The 20,849-nt window shown below is 42.9% G+C and overlaps 1 protein-coding gene across 1 annotated transcript in view; it reads right to left on the bottom strand.

The window, feature by feature from the left end:
- Nucleotides 1-20,849, bottom strand: part of LOC311152154 (vasoactive intestinal polypeptide receptor) — a gene marked incomplete at its 3' end in the record, with an annotated part of 110,251 nt that overhangs the window by 11,305 nt on the left and 78,097 nt on the right. The window contains exons 5-9 of the mRNA XM_084203003.1: nucleotides 20,529-20,629; nucleotides 17,881-18,013; nucleotides 5,662-5,815; nucleotides 2,621-2,681; nucleotides 252-321 (exon numbers count right to left, since the gene is read on the bottom strand). Of these exons, the coding sequence (XP_084059129.1) occupies nucleotides 252-321; nucleotides 2,621-2,681; nucleotides 5,662-5,815; nucleotides 17,881-18,013; nucleotides 20,529-20,629 (519 nt within the window). The remainder of the gene's footprint in view (nucleotides 1-251; nucleotides 322-2,620; nucleotides 2,682-5,661; nucleotides 5,816-17,880; nucleotides 18,014-20,528; nucleotides 20,630-20,849) is intronic.

Consider the following 20,849-nt stretch of genomic DNA (forward strand, 5'->3'; position numbering starts at 1 on the left):
GCTACATCAACTCAGCTCCACCCTGGTGCCCTGCTCACTGAAATTCCTCCTGTGGTCAAGGCTGCAGGTGAGGGTGTTTATCTGGAGGAGGAATTCCCTCATCTTAAAGCAAATGTTCAGTGTGCAGTGGGGTTTTACCTGGCAGTGCATTTTCCATGGACATTTACAGGACACTTCTCAACACCCCTTCACCCCTCCCCAGTTAGGACTAAAGATGGCTTTGCAGCCAGCAGAACGTGCTGATACTTTACCAAAATAGACACCAAAATAGGAGTTTTAATGATCCACCAGAATGGGGATTCCACTATTTCCTCCCAGCACCTAAAAAGAAACAAAGCCAGACTTAAAACATCAAGCGCAGCAAGCAAGCGGGGCTGTCACCTTCTCAGCTTTCCCTAAAAGCTAAGTTTTGCTAGGCTGGGTTGTGTGAAGAGGACTAAACCTCATGTGTGTGGACTGGGAATGGACAAAACTTGCTTTGCAATGGCTGTGAGCACTGGTAGGTACCAAATATCCCTGAGGTAATTTTTTCCCCTTGGCCATGGAATGTTAGGCAGGGTGAACGAGGGGGAGGATGGTGATTTTTCTTAATTTCTCCTACACTGAGCTCTGCTGCAGGGAAATGCTATTGCAACCATGAAAATTGATCAAAATTTATGAAAAGATTCATCAGGGTTCCAGTGCTCTCCACCAGCCTGGATGGAGGGGGTTTGAAAAGCACAGAGCAATTGGCACCAACAGAAAAAAAAATAAAAAATCACATCTTTCTGAAAAAAATACCAGCCAGTGGTGGGGTTAGTCCCACAAATCCAGCAAACTGCACCTGAACTATGGATGGAGTTAGGAAAGTTAAAAAGGGTCCAGGGTGGGATTTATTTCATCCTGAAGCCAGAGCTGCCTGCACACACCACCCCTCACCCGGGACTGCATTTTAAAGCCAACCAGGAAATGAGAGGAAAGGACTGATGTAGGAATCCCTGATATTTCTTGGGACACCTTTATCTGCACAGCCAGGTGACAGAAGGTGCATTTTTAGGAAAGCATTCATGGAAATTGGGCTGCTTTCATGTAAAAATAGCTTCTTGGAGCCTACTGCAGACAATTTCCCCCAGATTCAGCTCCTCTAATTCCAAATATTGGCAGTGAAGGCTGTAGGAGATGAAGAGAGGCACTTTTAGAGCACAGTTCCTGAGACCTATTGTAAGCATCAACTTTAGGATGATAAAAATTGCACTCTGTGGACTACACTGACTAAATCTGCCCTAACTCTACAAGGAGATGAAGCAAATTTCTCACATACAGATGCTTCCAGTTAGGTGTGTGCTGCCCTCTCATTTAGAATTCAAGTGGCCCTAATTTTGTCTAGTGCGCTTCATTTTTGAAATAAATTGAGACAGTCTGAATGAAGGTCACTTTCACTTGGAGTTAGAATGTTTAAATAAAGTCTTAGTGTTGTTTAACCAATCTTACCTAATTAGGGTTTATTTAATCTGGATTAATTTCCTGTAATTTTTCTCTGCAGGTAATGGAAAAAAAAAATCTGTGTTAGGTATTAATATATTCTGTAAATTCATTTTCTGTTTTACTCAGCACAGAAAATGCAAAGATTTCTGTATTTTCATTAAGAATTTTTGGAGCTGAATGGGAATATATAGTAAGAAAAACTGGTATCCAGAATGGTTAAATGCTCCTGTCTCTGTCTCATTGTAGAGGCTATTTATTAACAGACTAAATAAGGTCAGCTTTATGCAGATAGAGTGAAACCATAAAGGAAGTGAGTAGCCCTCAGGAAATGTGCTGGCATGACTATAAATCAAAAATGCAGTGAGAAATCTGAGCTGCTTCTCATAGTGAAAAAGGGGCAAACCAGGACACATTTGGAGGGGAAGAATGCATGGGAGAAAATGGATTTAACTCCAGGATGCAAATGCAAGAAGTGAGGGAATGCAAACTGAGGACAGAATAAGCACTTGATTCTGCATCTCTCTGGGGTGTTTTCCCATAAAACCCTTTCCAATTACTGCAGTCTGACCACTTGAATAAAAGCAAGAATGAGGATTTCAGGATCAAATCCTCTTTGCTTGCTCATATCCTTGGATAACTCTGGTGTCTGCCTCATTTTCTTAGCTAAATTCTGTCTGCTTCTTATACAAAATATCAAAGGCTGCTGCTAGGTTAAAAGGGATGAAGAATTAGATCCTAAAATCTGCTTGATAAAAAAACAATAAAAAAAAGAATTTTCAGCCTTTTCCTGTGGGAGAGAATTGGGTGTGTTTATAATTTCCCTGCTGCATGTTTAGGGTCAATTCTGCAGGGTGCAAAGCTCTGCTCTGAGCACGGGGACAAATGCAGCCATCAAGGTCTGCTCACAAATTCCCTGCAAATATCCTGACCAAGGCACTGGGAAGTAAAGAGGGGGGTGTTTGGCCTAAAATGATTTTTCAGGGAGACCTTGGAGCGTTTCCTGGCTCCTGGTGGCAGGGGAGAGGTGCTGCTGCTGCTGGATTTTGGGTTGCTAAGGCTGCAGGGCTTTCCTTGGTCATATAAAGGGTTTACAGAGGAAAATATAACTGATATAATTTTCCTTATAAAGGAAATAGAACTGAGTGCACAGGCTTACCCAACATCGAAAAAGTAAATCCTGACAATTGTCCAGGCAGTGATGAACACGGAGGGGGCACCTGAGGAGAGAAGAGATGGTGTTGCTGTCAGAAATCATGATCAAGTGGTTACCTGATTTCATTACCAGATTATTTAAAATCTGCCTCATTTCTCAGGGCTCTTCTCCCTTGCTCCCCACCTCTCCTGAGTGACTGAGGGGATGCCTTCCCTCAGGGGTGGGAAAATCCTTCACATTTTCAACCCTCACATGCCAAACAGGCAATGCTGCCTTTCCCTCCCTGTGGCCATGCAAGCTCTCTGGAACTGCTCCCAGCAGGCTGAAATTCCTGTTGCAGTGCCTGGAAAAACCTTCCAGGAGTGAAATGCAAGGAATAGGAATCACTTGGGCCACCTACAGAGCAGACTCCTGTCCCTTGGGAGGTCACCACAGGCTGTCCTGAACATCAAGGGGCAGAACTGTGTGTTCCTCACACACAGGTCATCCAGCTACGTTAAATGTTTGATTTAGAACAATAAGAATGAAATATCCCTGGGCTCTTTTGCCCTTTAAGGCAGCCTGGAGTGCCAGGTTCACACACAACTGTCTGTAGTTGGCCAGGTGAAGCTGCCTCTGCTCCTCACTCCATGATCTGCCACGTTTGGGTGGTCTCGTCCTTGTGCTGGCTCTTTTATCTTTGACTGGATTTAAGTTGGAAATACTCATAGGAGGACACATCTCTGCTCTGTGTTACTCACAGCTTGTGTACCCTTTATTCCCAGTGATTTCTGAGTGCAATGGTACTAAAACCAGTAAAAACTGTAATTAGTGCATCCAAATTATTAATTCATGCGTAATCCATTCCAGATCCATCCCTGATGCTCTTGCAAATGATGGATGACTGAAAGGCCAAAAGTTCCCTCCAGCACTTGCCATGTACTGGAATTGCCCTTCTGCACACAAACAACCTCAGGACACATTGAGTGCAAGAAATTTCCTTTGATTTAAATCATTACCTTCATGCATTTTTCTTTAAAACCTGCCAGCTCTCCATGCTGCAATAAAGAATATCTGGAGCACAAGGTGAGTTTAACAAAGGTAAGACCTGCTCCCATCATCCCTCCTTCTGCCCAGAGCATGGAGAACCATCCTGCTTTGCAGTGTGAAGCCAAGCATAGCTCCTGCCACTTTCAGTGGAAGTTACTCCATGGATAATTGAGCAAATCCTGAATCCTGCCATGTCCCTGGACATGGCACAACTTTATTTTACCTTTTCTTCTTAAGATTCTTCCCTGCTCTTATTATTTCTCTGTTTCAGCTATGGAGAGCAGGCAGTAGAAAGTTATTTGCTTACTTAAATATAAATCTTCAACTAAATGGCATGAAAGGGGAAAAATTATCTGTTTCCTTTTTGGATAAATAAAAGAAGTTGATCTGGTAGGATTAATTTGCATAAGTCGCCAATGCAGTTGTGAGTTACTTTGTGAAGAGCTTAATTCTCTCTTCCTTACCATTTTTCTAATTTTTTTTTTTGCTTATTTTTATTTTATTTTATTTTATTTTATTTTATTTTATTTTATTTTATTTTATTTTATTTTATTTAAAAATATTTTTAAAATTTTATTTTCATTATATGATTTTAATTTAATTTAATTTGATGCATCTGAGACTGGATTTGCATGAAGGCTGGAGAAATCACCAATGCATGAGCAGAAGGTTATCAGCATTAGCACACAGGTGATGGGATCTCAGGGCAGCTGGCTGGCCTGAATTCAGTGTCTGGTTCAGTCCAGGAGTTCTGCTTTGCTGGGATCCATCCTTACAAGGTCAATCCATGATATCAAATTTGGAATTCCTGCCCAATATCCAATCTAAATCTACTCTCTGTCAGTCTGAAGCCATTCCCTGTGTCCTGTCCCTCCATCCCTTGTCCCCAGTCCCTCTCCAGCTCTCCTGGAGCCCTTCAGGCCCTGGAAGGGCTCTGAGCTCTCCCTGGATGTTTCCCTTCTCCAGGTGAACATTCCCAGCTCTCTCAGCCTGGCTCCAGAGCCAGCCCTGGAGCAGCTCTGTGACCTCCTCTGGAGTTGCTCCAGCTGCTCCACAACCTTTTTATTTTGGGGACCCCATGGCTGGCTGCATCTCTGCAGGTGGGATGTCAGATGAGGAGAGCAGAGGGACGGAATCACCTCCCTCAGCCTGCTGGTCACATTACTTTTGAGGCAGCCCAGGACACAGTTGGGTTTTTGGGCACGTTTTGAACTCATGTCCAGCCTCTCATCCACCAACCACCCCAGAACCTTCCTGGGACTTAGGGAGGCTGGATGCTGTCGACAACATCTGTCCTAGGGTGACATTAGGATGCTTGTATCCCCATTGGTGTGCTCTGTTTATGCTGGATATTCTGTTCTGTGCCTTCAAGACTGGCTCTGAAGGGTGAATGTTTTGTTTTGGTTTCTGATCAGCCGCTCCCCCACAGCTGGCAGCACACAGAGACAGGGCAGTACAAAGTGCTGCTTTTGCTTTTTGCCTGGCTTTTGGCTTTGCTCCTGCTTTTTGCTTCTGCTCATCAGTTAGTTTAGCTAAGCAATCAGAATTTTTCCCTGGACTGTTTTTCCTTTCCCTTTCTTGGAACCACTCAAGCCTGCTCTGGACTGGGACCTGGGACACCAAGAGTTTGCACCCTGTGGCTACAGCAGCCATCCCCAGCACCAGAGGGACTGATAACAGAGTGACCACCCCCAAGAGAGACTTTCTGAATTTGTCATCTTTTTCAGAGTGGTGAAAGACTGTTGTCACCTGGTATTGTTCATTCTGTGTGCTGGGGGATGCTGTACCTGGTAAATAAACAGGTTCTTTCCACTTCTCTCCCAGGAATTCTTCCTGAACCGGTTGGGGTGAGGGGCCCTGTGGGTTTTCTTTCTGGAGGAGCCCCCTTTGGAGGTTTTCTCCCAAATTTGCCCTAAACCAGGACAACATCTCTGCCCCACCTGAGTGCCCAGGTATCTGTGCTAAATTCCTGCTGAAAGCACCAGCCAGGACCCCCTCCTGGAGGAGATGCGTACCCCAGCCGATCAGGATGTACCACCAGAAGTATTTCCTCTCGGAGAAGAAGGAGATGACCAGCAGGGTGTGAAGGTACAACCCCTCCACCAGCAGCCAGAAGAAGTTGGCCATGACACAGTACTGGAAGAAAACCATCATGGCCTTGCAGCCCACCTGGAAGAGAAGAAATGAGCAGAGGTGAACTGTTGGAGCCCTGGCTGCTGAGAATTTCAGATTTCTGTGCTGCCAGGCACTGACCCCCCAGAGAACACTGCATTGACCTGAGGCCGTGGAGAAGCTTCCAGAATGGAATGACAGAACTGGGATTGTGGGTGTGGAGTTTGGATAGAAGTGTGTGATATCACAGGGTGGGAAACTCAGAGTTTAAGGGTTTAGAATGTAGTAATATATATATAAAGCAAGATGGGGGTTTTAAAGCAGAAGTTAGTCCTTCTTCTTCACCTTCTTCTTCATGAGTTTAAGTAGATAAAAAAATAAGTATTAGATAAAAAAAATCTGCATTACAGACCACGAGTAGTAAGTTATTAAGCTAAAAGTAAAAAAAAACTTGTGTCATTTCTTAATTAGACAATTTATCCTTTAAAAAACCTTATAAAGAAAAAGATACAGCTCAATTTTTAACTTAATAGAAAGTATTATAAAAGTCACCCTTTATGAGACTGTAATGTAAATAAGAACTAATAAACATCTGAGTCAAAACAAGGAATACCATCTCACACATTTAAACCCATCCTTAACAAAAAAAAAAAAAATCCACATAGTGGTGCCCTGTGTTAGGAACTGCAGCACATTCCCACAGGAAAGAAATTTCCACCAAATTACCAGTGACCTTTGCTCTGGGTGTATCTTTGGGATTGTTTTGTGCAGCACCTGATTCCTTATGGAATGAATTCTGTGGTGAAAAAAGTCTACAAGAAGTCACTCCTCTTCAGGAAAAGAAGCACTGGGATGTGTATTTTTCAATAAAGGACAGGCAGGAGAAGCAGGGCAAGCACACAAAAGCACGCACAGCTTTCATTGCTCTGGAAGGCGAGAGATTTGAAAAGGGAAGGTGAATTGTTTACCTTCAGGAAATGAATAATTAAACACAGTAACTTCCTGTGTGGAGACTTCACTGCAGCTCAGGTAATGGGAATAGTTCCCTTAGCAAAGAAATAAATACAAATGGAAATTTCTGCCACTTGGCACCCACTGCATCATCACACATCCTCCAGGTGTTGTCAGCAATTGCCCTGCTGCTTTCAGTGGGTCTGCTTTGGTGACACCCTGCATTTTCTGGAGCAAGTGTTTGCTCTCATCCCCTGCTTGGTGGCACTTCCCTGGTGTCCTGCACGTGTAGAATGTTTAATTGAGAGCAAAAATTTTAATTTAGAGCACCAGTGACAAGACCCCATTTTCCCCTCTACTCCTCTCCAGCTGAAAGCAGTTGCTATGAAACACTGGCTAAAAGGAGAAGTGTGGAAAGAGTTTTTTCAATGCCACCTGTTTTGGGGGGACTGTCCCCACGCTCACCCCTAAAGCCATGAGTGTGTGACCCTGGGAACCCTGCTGGGCTCCTGATAACCAACTTCTGTGCACATCAGCTCCCTCCTGTGAGGCACAGCATAGACACAGACTTGCTGAGGGGTGCTGATGGGGGAAGGTGGAGGCAGAGCAGGAGGTGAACTCCCTTCCAACTCAGAGTATTCTGTGTGTCACTTCAGGGACTGCCTGAAGGAGGGAAGGTGGCACAGGGCTGGGCTGGCAAAGCTGGGGATGAGGCAACCTCATCCCAATAGCATCACTGTGGAACTCACATTCTCTGAGAAATCCCTTCGCCCTGGATTTTCCTCCTGGGAAGCTGAGAAATATCCCAGAAAAAGGAAAACAACTCTTATCTCATTTGCTTCTCCTGTGTTGTGCTCATGTGGAATGTGTTTGGAGATTGTTCACCCACAGGTGATTGTTCCATTGCATTCTGCTGGGAGTTGTTTTCACTCTTTGGCCAATCAGGGCCAACCTGTGTCAGGACTCTGGAAAGAGTCAGGAGTTTTCATCATTATCTTTTTAGCATTCTGTAAGTATCCTTTCTGTGTTCTTTAGTATAGTTTAGTGTAGTATTCTTTAATATAATATAGTATCAGAAATGAATAAATTAGCCTTCTGAGCACATGGAGTCAGATCCATCATTCCTGCCTTCGTCAGGGATCTCAGCAAACACAATACATCACCACACTTTTGGTTTCTCTCTGACTTCATGTGCACGTGGCTGTGTGACATTGCCAGCCCTCCTTCCTTTCCCCCAAAGCCTGAGTGCCTGCTTGGTGTGTCTGCAGCCAGCAGGGATCTGTGTGTGGGTGAATTTCTTCAAGGTTTCCCTCTGTGGGTGTTTGGCCCTAATGCAGCAGCTCCCAGGTGAGACAGGAGGTTTGAGGGGGCAGATCTGGTGCATCTCAACCACCTGCCTGTAAAACAAGGGTTTCCTGTGGGGATTGTGCACCAGGGGATCCCTTCTGGATGGTTGCACTGAACTCAGGGCAGAGGCAGGAGGCTGGAGCACAGCACAAGGGGCAGCAAGGCTTCACAGAACAAGGGAAGGCTGCTCGCAAACACTGCACGTGGTTTCTGCCCAGCAGAAGAGGAAAGGAAATCCCTCAGGAAGGCATTTCCAGCCTGACTTGGCAGAGTTATTGCTGTACAGAGAGAAAGCTGTGCTGAACTCGAGCAGTGGCAGCAGAAATCGCAGATCCAAATCCATCCCCTCCTCTCCCAGCACTGGCAAACATCAGTTTTGTGGCAGTCTCTGACCCTAATTCCTCCCTTAAAGGAGTGGTGGCTTGTCACAAAGCTGAGGTGGATCACGGTTAGCAGCTGGATCTGATAAGCTGTGAGGTCTTTCCAATCTTAATAATTCTATAATTTTTATTTATTTATTTATTTTATGGTTGTATTTCTCCATGAACATGGGCAGCAGCTAGATTTTGGCGACTTCTCTGCAGCAGATCAACTCTTTGCTCCTTGCTGAGGGATATTTGCTTATTTGATCATTTCCTACTACTCTTGGAATTTTTGGTTTTCCCTGGAGAAAAGACCATTTTGTGCAGCATTTTGAGCGCATGGCAGTAATGTCTTGCAGCCAGGGATCCTCTGTGGCACTGGAACAGAGCTGGATGCACTGTCCTGTCCATAAAATCAAATCATAACATTTTTCCACTGCCTGGCCTTGCTACTGTTGCCTAAAGTGGGTAAGTTTAATGGAGATATTTCTAAGAGAGGTGCAGTTTGATTGTTGATGATCCAATTGATCCTGTTTGACAGTGGCACATTTGGAAAACAGCTCTTCCTGGCTTTTGGGAGACCTTATTCCTTGCAGCACTTGGTAATAGGTCTCCACCTTCCTGACTGATTAAATTCAGCCTCAGAGAGGCTGGTTTAATGGTGGGGAATAAAATCCTCTTTTATGTAAGTTATCTTACCCTTTAGATGACAGGCACAGGGCAGAGATGAGCCATTACATCTCTAGAATTTATTTTTTTTCCATAAAGAGCAGAGCTCACCATGTGTCACTGTTGAAAGAGTAACATGGGCTATTTTTAGAACAGACATTTTCAAGAGAAAAAAAGCTGAATTGCATCACTGCTTTTGTTACTCTCTCTTCTTCCACAGGCTCATTTACAGATTATTTCCTTGTCTTTCCTCAGGGATCTTGCTCTGCTCATGTCCACAGCAGATGTGGCAGTGAGATGGTTTTTCCCTTAGTTTTGTGGCTCCTCTCTTGTTCCTCTCTTTAGAGCTGCATCAGGGATGTGCCATTTGCTTTTCCCATGAAAACCCCTCCCTTTCCACATGTGTTTCCAATGGCTGAACTCTGGGAAGGACTCTGCCTCCAGCCAACAAGGCATTGGGCTCTTGACCCCTCCTGACAAACTCTTGGACCCCAACACATTTGTGCTTCTCTGCCAATTCCAGACAGTCAATAAGAAAATTTAATTTTGATTATTGTAAAAGTTTGCTTGAGGGTGGGGCCTGTCTCAGACCTGCTCGAGGGCTTTAAAGAGTAAGAACCAAAGAGAAGGGACACAAGGATGGGGACAAAAAGGCTGAGAAACAACCCTGCCAGGCTTCTTCCTTGTGCCCAGTAGCACATTTTATTTTTGGGTAATGTCAGCCCTGAGAAAATATCTTTATTTTCATTTTTTAGGTGGGTCAGCTGGTCACTACACCAGTTTTATGACCCACCTATAAAAGTACAGATGCTGGAGGCAGTAATTAGCTCAGAGCTGAATCTGCACTAAATATACATTTATCATTCTCCTCAGAGGCAGTAACTCATCCATAGCTCCTGAAATTTGTCAGTCTGGACTTTTATTATCCTGGAGTCCTACTGTAAATCCAGCACTGCAAAGGCCACCACCAAAATGTGTCCCCAAGAAAAAGAAAGAGAAAGAAAAAGAGAAAGAAAAATAGAGAAAAAAAGAAAACAAAAATGAAAAAGAAAAAGAAACTAACTTATGCTAACTTAGGCTTAGCACACCCAACCTGTTGTGTAACGACAGCAAAAAAGCAAGTTAAAAACAAACAAGCCACTGCCTGGCAAAAAGCCATCACTTTAATTTCTTCCCTCAGTTTAATTGCAGCTGCAGACCAGGTTCAAACAGGTGGGCTATAAAAAAGCCCACAAAGTTTATGTTTGATAATCAAAGTGAATTGTCTTCAAAAGCTCAAATGAGGAAACTCCTCCTAAATCATTTGGGTGCCTTTGACTCCTTCCCTCCCTCCCTATCACAGGCTGTGACAAGCAGAGAATTTCCAACAATAAATTGTGGGTGGCTCTGCAGGTTTTCCTGGGAGATACACAGAAATTTGGGATGTTAAGAACAATATCTATGACTGAAGAAATGTGATTGAAGAAATTCTTAAAAGGCCATCTTGACAGAAGCAAAGGGGCTCACGATGGAAGCACGTGGACTCCAGTCTGAAAGTCTCTGTGAGAGCAATTTACGAGCTATCAGGACTTATGAAAAATAAAAGACCTTCATGGGAATAGTAATCTTATGTCTTGATGATGAACCTTTCAGAGGCTTCAACTCTAAGTGTAAAAATGTATTATTAACAGTACAGGCAGATCAATTTAATTGGATTCATGGTCACTGCCTGCCTCAGGCACAGGAAGAAGAGGTCCCAAACCCACATTTTCCCTGTTAACTTCCTGCTCTCCACCCATGGTACCCCAGAAACATTATGCAAGAGCACTCTACAGCCTTGCCAGTGGCTAATTAATTCCATTTATCTTAACCTGCTCTCTTTCAGGTCACAATCCATTACATTTTTATACACCCATCATTGCCCCAAGAGCATGCCCTGCCATACTTGCCTCATGTCAGCTGTCATTGGGCAATTTATGAAGCCATTATAACCTGGATTTGTGTCTGGGCTTGTGGATTTGTTACCACTTCATAAAGCAGAAATGCCATTCCCAGAGGGATGAGCTGGGCTGTACAGCCTGACCCAGGCACACCCCCCTGCCTCAGCCAGATAAGACTGTCCTGCTCCCATCAAAACTGTGCAGCAATGGAGACATCAGGAAGAAGCTTTTGGATCAGTTTCTATCTATTTCTATTTCTATTTCTATTTCTATTTCTATTTCTATTTCTATTTCTATTTCTATTTCTATTTCTATTTCAATCCTATTTCTATTTCTAATTTCTATTTCTATTTCTATTTCTATTTCTATTTCTATTTCTATTTCTTTCTATTTCTATTATTTCTATTTCTTTTCTGTGCCTCTTCTAACTGCAATAAAGGTTGGACCACTGATGAACCTGCATTGTATCCCTCATTAGGGAATTATTTCTGCAGAAAGAGCTCAATCCAAAGTCATATGAAATCCAAAGTCCCAAGACTTAACTTAAAGCTGATGTAAACTTGGTTTTTCTCTGTGCTTTCACCTCCTCAGTGCCAGCTGAAAATGGCAAGGGATTTATAAAGACAGAGTCCCAGAATGTTTTGGGTTGGAAACCTTAAATATCAACCAGTGCCACCCCCTGCCATGGGCAGGGACACCTCTCACTGTCCCAGGGTGCTCCAAGCCCTGTCCAACCTGGCTTTGGACACTTCCAGGGATGAGGTGAGGATTTACAAGGAAATTACATGAGACAGCCTCTATTCCATGTGCAAAGCATGTCAGGGGCAGATCCTGCAGTGATTAAAATAAATGGAGTTGCACCAGTAAATTTTGTATTAAAACAAATTGAGTTGCACCAGTGAATTTTGTATTAAGATAAATGGAGTTCCACCTGTAAATGTTGTAATAAAATAAATGGAGTTGTACCACTTTACACTGATGAAAAATGTGGTGCACATGGCTGCTCTTCATACCTTGCCCACTTCCCATGCAGGCTTCCTCAAATCCAACACTGGATTCAGGATTCAGGAAGAAACCCCTTTGTCTGCTTTCCCTCACACAAGAAGCAACTTTAAGTCCCATGACTGTGATCCTCAAGGCTATTTAAGAATTTCTCTTTGCTGATTTTAACAGGGGTTATGTAACTGTCAGTCTTGAAGGACTCAGCCTTTCTATTTTGTCTCTTAGGAATTCCTGTTTGATTTTTGGGAGCTGTCTTGTGAGTGTTTCTGAGATGCTGATTAGCTCTGGCTGGTCTAACCTGGGTGTCAGATGACTCAGAGTTGAGTTCAGGTGTAAAAATAGAACTATCTTGGTAAATGGGTTAACTGTGCCTGTTTTGTGCTCATCAATCACAGGATAAAGGCACTCATGAGCACATCTGCAGTGGTAAGCCAAGTCAACCACAAGGCAGCAACTAAAAAGAGCAGGTGATCAGGGTTTTAATAAAGTCCTTCCTCACATTTATCCCATTTTCCCTCTTTTTTGGTGTGTTGGTGCCAGCCCATGACAGTGGCACTGCTGTGTCCAGGAGTACAGAATCACTCAAGTAAAGAAAATTCCTCCTCCAGAGCTCTGCCAGTCTGACTTTCATTCCTGGGTGATTTCCTTCTGCCTCCATTCCTGGGTTTTTTCCTTCTGCCTCCATTCCTGGGTTATTTCCTTCTGCCTCCATTCCTGGGTTTTTTCCTTCTGCCTCCATTCCTGGGTTTTTTCCTTCTGCCTCCATTCCTGGGTTATTTCCTTCTGCCTCCATTCCTGGGTTTTTTCCTTCTGCCTTCATTCCTGGGTTATTTCCTTCTGCCTCCATTCCTGGGTTTTTTCCTTCTGCCTTCATTCCTGGGCTATTTCCTTCTGCCTCCCTTCCTTCCCTTTGCTTCCTTTCTGTTGTTTTGCATGATTTACAGGACCTTTTTCGAGGGCTTGTTTGGGGTTTTTTTTGTTTTGTTTTGTTCTTTTTTCTCCCTCCCCTCTGTTTTGCTGTAAACCTTAGATTGTAGCAGTGATCATCAGATATCACCCAAGGAAACAGCTGACTCTCTAATATTTGTTTTGCTTTAACACAAATGCATAAAAAACCTTCTGCTGTTCCATTTCTCCATCAGCCTTCAAATCATGGTGCTCCCACATGGATCTGAGTAGCCTCATTGCTGGAAATGAAAATGTATCTGTCTTCAACTTCCATAAATAAAATTCATTTAGGGGCCTGTAGCTGTTATCAGTTTGTCCTGAGGGAATTAAAATAAAAAGGCACCAATTTTTCACTCTGAAAATATGAGATATGCATGTAAATTCTCAACTGCTGAACTCCCACTCTCCTTTGCAAAGACTAATTTTTGCGTTGGAAATTTTTTGTTTTACTGGAATAATACAAAAGGGAAAAGATAAATGATGTGATCTCCCTTGGCTGTATCTCCAGCAAGGGCAAGCTTGCAGAGCTCAGAAAAAAATGTCAGCCTAAATTTAATCTGTAGAATCTGATCTTTGTTTACAGCAAACTGTTGGCTTTGTCTTCAGCAGGGCTGGAAATGTAAGTGGTTCATCATTATTATGCCATCCAGATATGACAGTAATGAAACTATATCAAAACCTATCCCTAAACCAATAAAAAATTAAATAAAACAACTATTGAAGTGTTCAGTTCAATCCTTCTACCACATTTGTTGTTTTGACTGTTGTTTTTTTTACAGGGTGTTCCCCAGGGAAAGAAAGGAAAGGGGAAGATAAATTGTGGAAATGCTAAGAGAGAAGGGCACTAAACCAAAGGAAATGAGGGAGAAAAACTAAAACTTCTAAGGAGGTCTCTTGAGTCTGGCAGGAAAACAAAACCAAACCAAACAAAACAAAAACAGAAAAAAATGAAGGCAAATCCAGACTGTAAAATGGTGCAATTTTTCAACACCATGAACAATTTACAGATGTAACAAAACCACGTGTGGTGTGAGTTTTCCATCAGAAATGACCAATTAGTGAGACAGAACATAACCTGGGTGAGTCAAAACCAATACTGAGGAAGCTGAATTGAAGAATTATTGAAGAAGTCAGGGTGGGTGGTTCCACAGAGCCCTCTGAGCTCATCATCTCCACATCCAAGTGCTTAAAGCACCAGCTGACAAACACACTCCAGCAGATGCCTGCTTTTAATCCATTTAAGCCAACAGGATGATTCAGTTACATATAATTACAATTAAAAAGCTACAGAAGTACTTTATGAGAGAGAAGGATGAAGTGGGTTTGATCTCCTCATGGTACCTTGAGCACAATGTTGTGTCTGTGCATGGCCACACACCCCTCTGGAAAATTCCCTGCAGGGTTTGGTTTCTTAATGGAAAATCTCACCAAAATCCACTTTTGGAAGAGGTCAGTCTAAGGATTCCCCATGAGCTATGAGCTTTAGCATAAGTCTCTGTTAATTTGGTGAGAGTTCTTCTCTATTTGACTTCTTATAGTCTGCATTGTGAATCTGTTAAGATTGTGGTGGTAATATATTTGCAGTCATAAGGTACTAGATCATAATTACTAAAAGGGGTTTTTGATAGTAGGGAGAGCTTAAGCTACTCTCTTTAATTGTTTCTCTCAAGTCTTTAATTATGTCATGTGCCAGTGGTACGTAACTGGGATTTGTATTTTGCTTGCTGTATTTTATTGGTATGGCAATTATTTGTGTTGATGTAATGTCAAAATCTCCTTCCTTTCATGTTATTTTTTTCTAATCTCTGCTTAATTGGTAGCATTTGGAATGTCTCTTGAAGGATCCTTTGTATTATTATTATTTGAGTTGACTCTTGGAAGATGAGGAAATGGGACTAATTCTCTGTTTCTATTCTGTGGGTTTGTGTCTTGCAAAGATGCTCCTTCTTCAGGCTTTGAGGCTGTATTCCTTCCTTCATTAATTGTGCCTAGACACAAATCCAACAGACTGGGACACCTGGGAGGAGGAGGAGTGAGGGACATTTACAAAGACACCAGTGCTGAGTTTCCTTGGAGTGGGAAAAGGGGCCTTGTGCAGGTTTTGGGTTTAAAGATCATTTAAACCTGCTCCATTTAGTCATAAAAACAAGCCCTGCTTGTCAGCTCATGGCTCTGCCCAATGAAAACAGGTTGATTTTTTCACCCAAGCAACAAGACTTTTCTTTCCTCCAGGAGTGAGTTTATCCATAAAGTGGGACCAAGGACCACACACCACTCTGCAAACATCACCCAGTGCTGGCTCACACCATCACTCAGTGATGCTCATCACATATATTTTATATTTTGGCTGCACTGGCCCTGAAATGCTTACAGCCACATTCTCAGGCACTGTGGCCCATAGAAATGCTCAATAAATTATTTTTCAGGGTGTTTGTTCATGTTGAACTCAGTATCAATCCAATTCTCTTTGAGTTTAAAGTGGTGGAGAGTTAACACCACACCTGCAGTGTCCCAAACTAGGTAAAATGAAGTAAAAATGCAGTAAAGCCTATTAAAAAAGGGGTTTTTTGATTACACATACAACTTTCTGTGTTGGAGTTCCTACTTGATTGACACATTGACACATTTGCTGGTTAATGTATTTTTGTGTGGCTGGAGCCCAAAATATAATTTAAAGTCTTCTTACTGCAGCAGGTAATATCAAATTGAGGACTTTGGTGCCTTCATCAGAAATGCTGGGAAAGGTTTCTATTCATCTGTTCTGTCTTTACCCTTTCATTCCCTAAAGGAACCAAGTGTGGGGTTTCTCTTTGAATGAAACACTTTTATTGCTTTGGGTTTGCCCTGTTGTAAACCAGAGTAGCAGTGAGAGCATTCAGCAAATTGTTTGTTCAAATCTCTCCCCAGACTGAACGAGCTCAAGGCCACATCCATTACACACACAGCCTTCAGTGAATTGTGTATAAAATCCTGACTATATGAATTAGTACCAGGTCTCCCAAGTCAAGCTTTATCCTGCAAGTTCAAAGCACAAACTTAGCTCAAGCCAACCTAACCTAACCCAACCAACCCCACAGGAATACAGTGGATTTTATAACAATTTTTCCTAACAAGATGAATGTCAGGAGAGGCATTTTGTATCAGTGTTTTTAGACTGTGACCTAAAAAGTTGTCCAAAATGCTGGTTCAAGACTGCAAGGGGTATGCTCAGCCTAATGTGATGGAGACAGGTTTGTCCCACATAAATTTATAACTGGTGTGTATCATCCAGCCATTCACCCTGAGCTGGCAATTAACTCAAAAATCTTCTGATGGGGAGAAACATAAAAATGTTGTAGCCATGGGGCTACCTGAAAGTGCAGGTATTCTGTATTCTGTGGGAAAATTCTGTGTTTACACCCAGAAATGTTTCTGCATGGATGAGAAGCAAACATTTTTCACTCAGCTCTCTGCAGCTGTGCCTCAGTCCTGATGCAGCAGAATCCAGTGCAAACTCCCACAGGGATGAGAGGCTGGTTCACACTCTGGCCTCTCCTGGCTTGGCTGATCTGCCAATTGGCATTGACAATTAATCTGTGGCAATTGATTCCTGTTTCCATGTCTTTATACCCGTTCATGGACCTTCCCAAAAAAATCCCATTCCAAGAATTCAGATCCTAGTGAATCACAGAGAGGAAGGAGCAGACAGGGAAAGGAATCATGCTGCACACAGTTCTTGGGAAAAGCTGAGAGGAGGCTGCTCTGGGTTTCAACTCAGACTTGCTCAAGCAGAAAGGTCATTATACCAGCAGGGACAGGACTCAGGGTAAGGATACAGGAAAGCCAGCAAGCAAGGAAGAAATTGGGTGGATGGAAAAGAAAAGAGAATCTTTTTTTCTGGTGGTGTAAGGCATTAAAAAAATTCCAGAGGTACCAGAAAGCAGTTCATCTAATGCTCTGAATTTACTATGGAGGGTGCCTGGTTTTCTTCTTTTTTTTTTTTTTTTTTTTTTCCTGAATAACTTCTGGTCACATCTTTTCATTTTGGTGATTTCAATTTCCTTCCTAAATTTATTCATGACTGGTGTCCTCTTACGTCAGCGTGGCCTTTAGATAAACAGCCCTTCTCCCTCCTTAATGTTTGCTCCAGCTGATAACACTGAGTTTGAAAGGTAAAAAAATAACCCAACTCCTTTATTCCCCTTATTTATCATCCCAGTAGGGAAATCTCACAGTTGCAGACAGCGAGCGTGGGATACTGCTTCAGATGAAAAATGGATGATGATGTCTGCACAGAGATTTCCTGCTTAAAGTCCTGCAGGGATCTGGTCACTGGAGCCCAGAGAATCACCCACACGCAGGGGCCTTCTCCCAAAGGACTGAACAGCATTCCAGACTCCAGGGAACAGATTAATTAGAGCCCACTATCTGTGGATGCACATAACACACACAGCTCATGTGGAAATTCTTACCCCACAGATAGCTAAAATTAGTTATGTGAGTATAGATCTGACTCCTATCCTCATGGAAGGAAAAGGTTTTATTGATTTCCTAATCACCTTTGATCAGGATATCCAAGAAGTTAGCATGTGGTTGGGAGATGGACACAGGACTGACAGGAGCCCCACAGTCCTGTACAGCCTCACTCGGGGGTTTGGTGTGATAAAATCCTTAATGTTTGAAAACACCTCTAAGACCATCAAGTCCAACTTCAGAAAGGACCAGACATAAAATATAAATATATACATTTTGGACTCTGATAGTCAATTTATTCCTTCTCCATATAAGTCAAATGGCAGCATTCATGGATTTTTTTTTTCCTTTCAAATGAGAAGAGGATTTGAATTCTTCCCAAAGTACCACCTCACATGCATTTGCAAGGTAATTTTTGGTGCATAGCTTAAGAGGGGCAACAAAATGAGGTGGAAATTTCGAGGCTACTTACTGAACTCACGAAGCAGTGCTCAGACTCCCCACTTTCAAACAGGATGACATCCTTGATGAAGACTGCAATGGCTCTCATGATGAAGGACATGAAGAGGTGCATGTGAATGTAATTTCGAGTACAGTGTAGTTTTCTGTTGGGAAGAAATTAAATTTTTCTGAATAGCAAACCTTCTCAAAAGCATTATGTTTATATTTACACATTTTTCTACTAAGACATAGAGTCCCAATTAAACATTAGAAACCCTGAGACAGGCGACAGGCTCTGGTCTGATGAACATCACCACAAATCCACTTAAGCCTCCTTAATTCCACAGGTTGTGGCAATCCATGTATCTGCAGCAGTACTGCTGCTTTTTCAATCCTCAGAAAAACAGGAAAAAACACAGGATGACAGAAAACAGGTCCATCCCACTGCTCTCTACTGGAAAAGAAATGTTTTTGACTGAGCAGACTGTGCTCATGATAAAGGGCTTTTTTCTGCAGAATGTTTCTGCTGCAATAATTCTTTTCAAAGTGAAATGTCTTTTCAAGCAGGCAAATAAATTCTTAGCATCTGTTCCCAGAATTAACACATATTACAGACTTTCTGGAATAACATGAACTATATTTTCACTTAAAAATTACTGGTTGTTAATGATACTGAGAACTACACCAGAGTTTTTCTATCCCTTGCCTGCTAATATTTTGAAGATGAATTCTGATCAAAGGGGACATTTTTTTTCAAGAGAGACTTTACAAAGTGAAAGGCCTAATAATCTGGAAATGGGTGCTTTGTACAGACACCAGAACCACACCAGACCTCACTCAGCAGCACAATGAAATTACCACTGGGCACTGGCAGAGGATGTGCTGCTAATCTCTGATGATGACAAAATAACGGGGCTGAGCTGAGTCCTCTGTGCCTGCAGGCCAAGGCAAGCCAAGCTAAGCTGTTTCCCACCAAGGAAAAACAGGATCCTCAAAGGTTTCACCAGCCTGGCTGGCACCTTGTACCTTGTGGAGGTTGTTGGCATGTGTCTGATTGACTCCTCCATTGTAAGAGGAGGGGAGAGAGCACTTGGGAGAAGTGCCAAGTTCTGAAGGGTGAGGCCAGCCTTGGTGTGAGTTGCCCTAGAGAATGTGCTCTGTCTTACATGAGGAGATGGAGCCTCATCCAATGGGTTCTTCCATCTCAGCTTTTTGCTGATCTCCCTCTACAGAAATGCATTTATAACAGATTACATATATGCAGACATCTTCATTGGAGGCACCCAAATTTAGATACCTGAATCTACTGCAAAAAAATAGAGAGCAAAAATTTATCCATTTGCTGCAATCTGGGATTCCAGTGCCTCTTGGTGGGCTGCAGACTATCTGCCCATCCATCCATGAGGCCCTGGGTCTCCTGCAGGCCCTGAATCCCATCTGCCACACTTGTGCACATCAAGGACACCAGCAAGTTAAAATGGTCCTGGGTGTCTCTGTCTTGCCATAGAGTGACAGCAGGAAGTGTTTTTGGAAAGGACTTTGGGGGGAAACAGGCTTTCCAGAGAAACTGTGGATGTTCCATCCCTAGAAGTGTCCAAGGCCAGGTTGGATGGGGCTTGGAACAACCTGGGATAGTGGAAGATGTCCCTGCCCAGGGGATGGAATGAGATGATCATTAAGGTCGCTTCCAACCCAAACCATTGGGGGATTGTGTGATCCTGGATATTTTTGGGTGCAATTTTGGATACCATTTTGAATACCACTTTAGGTAGAAATTCCCTGGTGTCCATATACAGGACTCTATGGACTGTAACCCTCTAAGAGAGATCCATCATAGAGCAATCTGCCTTTGGTGAGATGAATCCACCCAAATAACTGGATTTGGGTTACAACTCCCACACAAACGTGACAAATCACACACCAAAACACAGTGACACTGAAAGATGGAAGAACCTTCCTCCCCTATCCAAGACAGACTGACAGAAATCTTGGGCATCTTCTTGTAACACTCAAAACCTGCACAGCTGTCCCCCTGTTCTTCTAAGTTCTTCTAAGCTTCTGATGTTTACATTCTTGTAATGAAGATTCTCACACACTTTTCTGTACAGAATTATTGTTTTACATTCTTTTATGGAGGAGGAGAATTTGATGGACTGTTGGTTTGTCCAGTATCATTGGAGAGGTGGCACTTTCATCTTCTAATCTATTGTCAATTTTGAAAATCTATAAATGTTGGAGTCAGAAATTAAACTTCCTGTCGCTATAGGACACAAAACAACACAAGTGCACACACCACTGCTCTCAAGGTGAGGAAAAAGGGAAGTTTATTTTCTGACTCCAACATTTATAGGTTTCCAAAAGTGACAGTGGATTGGAGGATGACAGTGCCACCTCTCCAATGACACTGGACAAACCAACAGCCCATCAAATTTCTCCTCCTCCAGAAAGGAACACGAAACAATGAGTTATTTACAGAAAGCAGGTGAGAAAGTTTGCTACAAGAATGTAAGCATCAGAAAGCTTAGAAAATCTTTAAAAATCAAGGTGACAACTTCCTTCTCTTTCCCTTGGAGGTTCCAGCGTGCGTGTCGTTTTATTTCGTGTCCTGTAGTGACACACAGCCAGTAAATCACCAGCCTTTGAGCCCCTTCCTGAGCCTTTTTTTGTTGGCAGCCTTACCTGAAGAGACACAGGATGATCATGGCAGCCGTGAGGGCGATGAGGGACAGCGTGTGTCCGATGGTGTAGCCGGTCTTGACCGTTCCATAGAACGCCGTTTGCTGGTGAGAAAGAAGGAAAACAGAGCTTTCAAAGAGGTCCAAAAAAATCCTAAATGCAGCATCACTGACTGCTGGGACAAGGAAATCTTCCTTCTCCATTCTCTTAGACACCTCTGAGTCCTTCACCCTTTAAAATCCTGTCCAGAAGCGCACGTGACTCAAACACCGCCAGTGTGAGTGTGGAGAACTCATCTGGTTTCAGCAGGGCTTTGGACCACTC

The sequence above is a fragment of the Fringilla coelebs genome, assembly GCF_963513975.1.
Source record: "Fringilla coelebs genome assembly, chromosome: 1".
Lineage (NCBI taxonomy): Eukaryota > Metazoa > Chordata > Aves > Passeriformes > Fringillidae > Fringilla > Fringilla coelebs.